At 50.1% G+C, this 5,162-nt stretch overlaps 1 protein-coding gene across 1 annotated transcript; it reads right to left on the reverse strand.

The window, feature by feature from the left end:
• Positions 1-407: 407 nt before the first annotated feature.
• CAMK2N1 (calcium/calmodulin dependent protein kinase II inhibitor 1) lies at positions 408-4,039 on the reverse strand. The gene is made up of 2 exons (XM_073316733.1): positions 3,377-4,039; positions 408-1,758 (listed from the first exon to the last, which is right to left on the reverse strand). Exons 1-2 carry the CDS (start codon positions 3,543-3,545, stop codon positions 1,688-1,690), a joined length of 240 nt encoding a protein of 79 aa, XP_073172834.1. The 5' UTR covers positions 3,546-4,039; the 3' UTR covers positions 408-1,687.
• Positions 4,040-5,162: the final 1,123 nt, after the last annotated feature.

The raw sequence follows: 5,162 nt of genomic DNA on the forward strand, positions 1-5,162 counted from the left end.
GCAGGCAGGAATGGCTGGTGGATTTGCTGTTGTGTAATGCCATCCAAGAAGAGACTGGCACAAAGATGGAGATTTGTGTGTGTGTGTGTGTTGAAATGAATCAGTGACGACTACCAAACCAACACACCCAACCCATCAGGGTCCATTTAACTTTCCCCTAGGGAGCAATAATCACAAGTCCTCCATATGCCCAATTCCCTATTAGCCTCAGTATGAGCAGAAAGTACTTCCAGCATGGGCCAGCTTGACATTTCATTAATTTCTTCTTTCCTTGACATTCCCCCAGTGACCACCTAACACCTCATTCTGAGACAGACATATGCAGCCTTAGCGTTCGGGCTGAAACAGATCTCACTGGATGGTACAGGCACAAAAACAAGACAAGAGATAGTGATCAGACACAGGAATGGACTGTTTTGTTTTTTATTGTACATTGCAGAAATAGCCCTGTGTCGTGGATAAAAGTGCAACATACACAATATTTAAGAAAAGAAAAAAATAAAACCCTTCTTGAGGTCTGTCTTTCAAAGTTGCAAACAAAAACAGTAAAATATTCCCTCACACAAGAGGCTATTTTTTTTGCACATATCATGCAAAAAAAAAAAAATGTAAAAGAAAACTCAGAAGATATTTTTCTATATATATAGATGTCTAGATATCAGTAAAATCCAGTAGAGAGCCCTATATAAAGAACAGAAAAGACACCAAAAGTGCTACTTTACATAGACTCAAAGAGCACTAAATAAGAAAGGAAAATAGACTGCCATTTGGCATCTCAAGATATTTGGCACTCTTGTGATTACATTGGATTTTTTTTCGTTCCATTTTCTTAACACAGTCTATTAAAGAGAATAAACTGCCACAATATAGGGAAAAACCAGAGACTGCCCACACTACAGACTGCATGGTAGTTAGAAAAAGCTGAGCATTTTTATCTGTTTTACATATAAAATTTGTCCATTTGCGCTAACTTGAGCAGTTGCTCACAGCAACAAAGTAATACAAGCTTTAAAAAATAAAACAATAATTCTTCCTATAGTTCATTCCTTATAAAAGTTTTTTCACACATTCCATCGATACGTTAAAATGTGACTAAAATGAAATATATATATATATAATTTATATAGAATTTTTTTAAACATCCAAGGACATCAACATAAAAAAACTCAATGGAAACTGATAGCATGTTACATCCAAGTGCACGGAATCATTTTTGCAAGATTAAATAATGTAAACAAGGTGCTCATTTGGAACCACCATGACCAGCAAAAGGTACCAGGGTCTGAAAACACTGTGTTTTGCTGCATTGTTCGAAGTACTTTAAAACCCAGATCTAGAATTGTGCAATATTCATCATATAGAAAAAAGAAACGACTAGTAATTTAAACAACATAGCTGCAACTGATACACTTTGATTTATTACTGTTTGTGGGTTGGGTTTAAGATTTCTTTTATTGTTTGTGTTTCTTTTTTGTGGATTTTTGTTTTGTTTTGCACATTACTTAAACCTTCTTCCTTTTTGCACCTCTTCTGTCTCCAAGCCTGATGTTAAGATACAATTTGCTGATGTGCATTGCAGATTGCAGGCTGGTAATGAAGGATTTCAGAGTGCTTTTTTTGTTTGTTGCCAATAATGTGTTACATTGTAAATTATTTTTCCCCTTTACTCAGTGTCTCTGGGAGGGAATTAAACACCAGGAGGTGCCTTTTCTGAAAGATTTTTCAGCACATCATCAATTCTATCATCTTCAATGACAACTGTAAAGCAGAAAAACAAAATGATGAATACATTGTAGCTTCCCTTGTCCGTCTGTCCCCCGCGCCGTTGCATGAATTCCCCTGGTACTGCAATTTGCCCCCCCGAAACATGTATGGTTCTACAGAGTCTCTCTACCTAACGTCCAAGGCAACACTGAATTCCAATACACACACACATATGGTTATTGCAAATGATTTTGTTTAAATAACATCAAAGTCAGGGAAACATGAGTTTAACAGAGAAAAGAGTATGTCCATTCAGCAATTTCCTGCTATTTAAAGAAAAGTGATACCATTGCAAAGAATTAAATGCAGTGGATAATGTTACACACTTAACCCAGTGTTTTCAAGGTCACCAAACACTTGGTCGCTAGGGTTAGGTTGTCTAAAACAACTGATAGTGTATTTTTTTAAATCGACTGGGCTAAGTTGTAGCTGAATGGCACTCATCCCCTCTGAAATGAGTTGCAGGATCTCTCAGCTCTCTAGATGTCAAGAGACACTTCCAGGTTAGCTATGTTGCGACTATTGAGATCACCTGAGATTTCTTTGTCTCTAATAGGGACAGGGGTTTAGGACTCTTTAGGGTTTCTATCATAAACATGCAATGTGGAGAAGGAGAGAGAAGAAAACATCTTTTTAGCTGCCAGATGACCTTCCCTCTCTCCCATGAGTACCTACAGGATCTGCTGCAGTTTTTTCCACTCCTCTTTGCCACTCCATGCAGACTCAACACCTCCCCAACAGCATTTCGACTTGCAAGAAGGAATTCTGCGACCAAGACTCAGACTTGGATTTGGTACATTTAAACTAGGCAGAGAACTACATCGCCCTCCCCCCCCCCCAAGTACACACAATTTTTTTTTAACTACAGGGATGTGTTCAGGTCTCTAAAGAAGTGAAAATGCTGCGGGGGAGGTGCTGAGTGTGCTGTGAGTGGCAAAGAGGAGGGGAATCGCTTTGGATCTGCTCACCTAAGCTGTGGGGTAAAAAAGACCCACCGGTTTACACGGCTAAGTGAGCAGATCCCAAGCCGCATTTATTCCCCCGACACACCATATTGATCACTCCTGTGCCCAGAGCAGGCACACAGGGGCAGACGGAACTACACTCGTGCCCGGTCCACGCTGCCCTGGGATTCCCCCCCCCCCCCCCCCAGCAGGCTGGAGAGCCTGACCCCTTACTCAGCACGTCGACCCGTTCAGCGCTGCGGAAAAGCCCTTCCTAACCCCGCAGCCTTGTTCTCCCCCAGCCAGGCTCGAGTGGCCGCCGCCGCCCGGCTTCGGATCCCCCCTCTCCCCGCAGCCCCACCTCCGGACGCCTGCCTGGCTCCCTGCCCCGGGGGGCACCTACGCTTTGCAGGGCGCCGTATGGGGCAGGCTCCTGGCCAAGCAGGTGTGAAACCTGGAGGCCAAAGGGTGTGTGGGGGGGGGACTCCCAGGGAGGGTTCGGCGCTGCGAACGGGATGGAAACCATCAGGACTCGGGGCGAAGTGACTCCGATTCCGAACAGCCGCGGGAAAGGGAGCGGGGCGGGCTCGGGGGAGACCCCCCACCCCACAGCTGGGGGCTGCAAGGCTTTAGGAAAAGGGACGGGGGGGGGACGATCGGGGACTTACCTCTCTTGCTCCTGCCGATCTGCCCCAGCTTGGGGGGCCTCTTACTCTGCCCCCCGGCGAAGAAGTTGCTGGTGTCCTGCAGGCGGCAGGTGAAGGAGATCTGCCCCACCTCCCCGCCGTCCCCGTAATGCCCCAGCTTGTCCTCGCCGTAGGGCAGCACCTCCGACATGGTCTGGCCGGGCGGGTCCGCTGCCCCCGGTCCTCCGCCCGCTCCTGCTGGCTCGCAGCCGGCAGACAGGGTCGCCGCTGGCCCGGCAGCCCCGGCCCGGCAGGGGAAGCGGCGGAGCGAGGCGGCTCCCTTCTCCCGACTGGGCTCAGCAGCGGCCCGGCCCCAGCCACATCCTCCGGCGGCGGCGCGAGAGTGGCCGCCCGGCTGCCGGGCGAGAGGAGGCGGCGGCGGCGGCTGGAGCGAAGCGGGGCGGGGGCGGGGGGCGGGAGTCCGGAGTCCTTCCCCGCGCCGCTGCTGGGGGCTCCGGCGGGCGGGGGGGGGGCAGAGAGATCCCGGGAAGAGGAGCAACGTCACCGAGGGCAGAGCCCGGCTGCCGCGCGCGCGGGTTGGGCTCTCCCCCTGGGGGGGGAGGGGGGGGCTCGCCCCTCCCTCTGCAGCCCCCGCCCCAGGCTCGCCGGGCTCCGCCTCCCCCGCCCGGGTGCTTTCCCCGCTGGGCGCCCGAGGGCTCGGGCCGGCTGCTGGCTGCCCGGCTTTGCCCTTCCCTGCCCGAAGCCTCCCCTCATCCCGCCCCCGCCCTGTGCTCTCACCACTGATCCTTCCTCCCTCCTCGAGGGAGAAACAGAGCCCGGCCTCCCGCCTGCCAGGCAGGGCTTAACGGGGGGCCCCTCTGGGCCTGGCTCATCAGTTATGAATGTAAGAAAAGAAATAAATATTACTTGAGCCCCGCCACCTCTTTCATTACAAATTAAGCACTGCTCCCAAACCCCCTGGGCAAGGCCACCCTTCCTCTCCTCCATCAGCTTGCCTCTCTGGTTTTCAGCAGCAGGGCACAGTCTCTGCTTCTGCCTCTAACCCCCCCACCCACCCCCCATACACTGCAGCATTCTTGTTTTTCTGGTGCACATCCCCTGCTCCCTTGATTTCTTGGAGCACCCCTCTTGCAGCAGAGTGGAGGAGGGGTGCTTTCAGCAACAAGATGGAGTGGAAGGTACAGAGCCAGCAAGCTGCCAGGTGCTCTGCTGAAAAGGCAAGGGCTGCTGCTTTAGTCAATGTATTATCATTGTTCATTATTTTGGAGGAAATCTCCCCCCCCTCCCCCAACACCCCTTGCTGCTGTGATCTCCAAGAAAGGGTGTGACAACTGCCTTTCTCCCTCTGAGTACTCTGGTCTGGGTCAGTCTCCTTGATAAAGGGGCAGGTCGATGTTTCATTGGCTCCCTTTAAAAATCTAAGGAGTATTTTGAACAGCTTCTGACCAAAAGCCTCAGTACTGAGATTAACATCAGAGAAACACTGAAAGAAGGGACCTAGATAATCTAACCTGATCTAGCCAGGTATTTGGACTGCTCATCAAATGGGGAAGGGACCAGTGTCCCCCAATCCCCATGCTCTTCCCAGACCTAGGGAACTAATTGTATAGTACATGCCTATCTGAGCCTTATAGACTACCTCAGCTCATCACTCCTGAGCGAGCAGTGCCCTCCGGCAACAATTCCATTTATAGTCTATCTCTGGCATCAAGGTAATTATCTTTTTTCTCCCTCACCCCTTCCAGGAATCCCAGTCAAGTGGATTTTCCCAGCACCTCCTGGGAAAGGAAGCCTGAATGTTGATCCC

The sequence above is a fragment of the Lepidochelys kempii genome, chromosome 18 (genome assembly GCF_965140265.1).
Source record: "Lepidochelys kempii isolate rLepKem1 chromosome 18, rLepKem1.hap2, whole genome shotgun sequence".
NCBI lineage: Eukaryota > Metazoa > Chordata > Testudines > Cheloniidae > Lepidochelys > Lepidochelys kempii.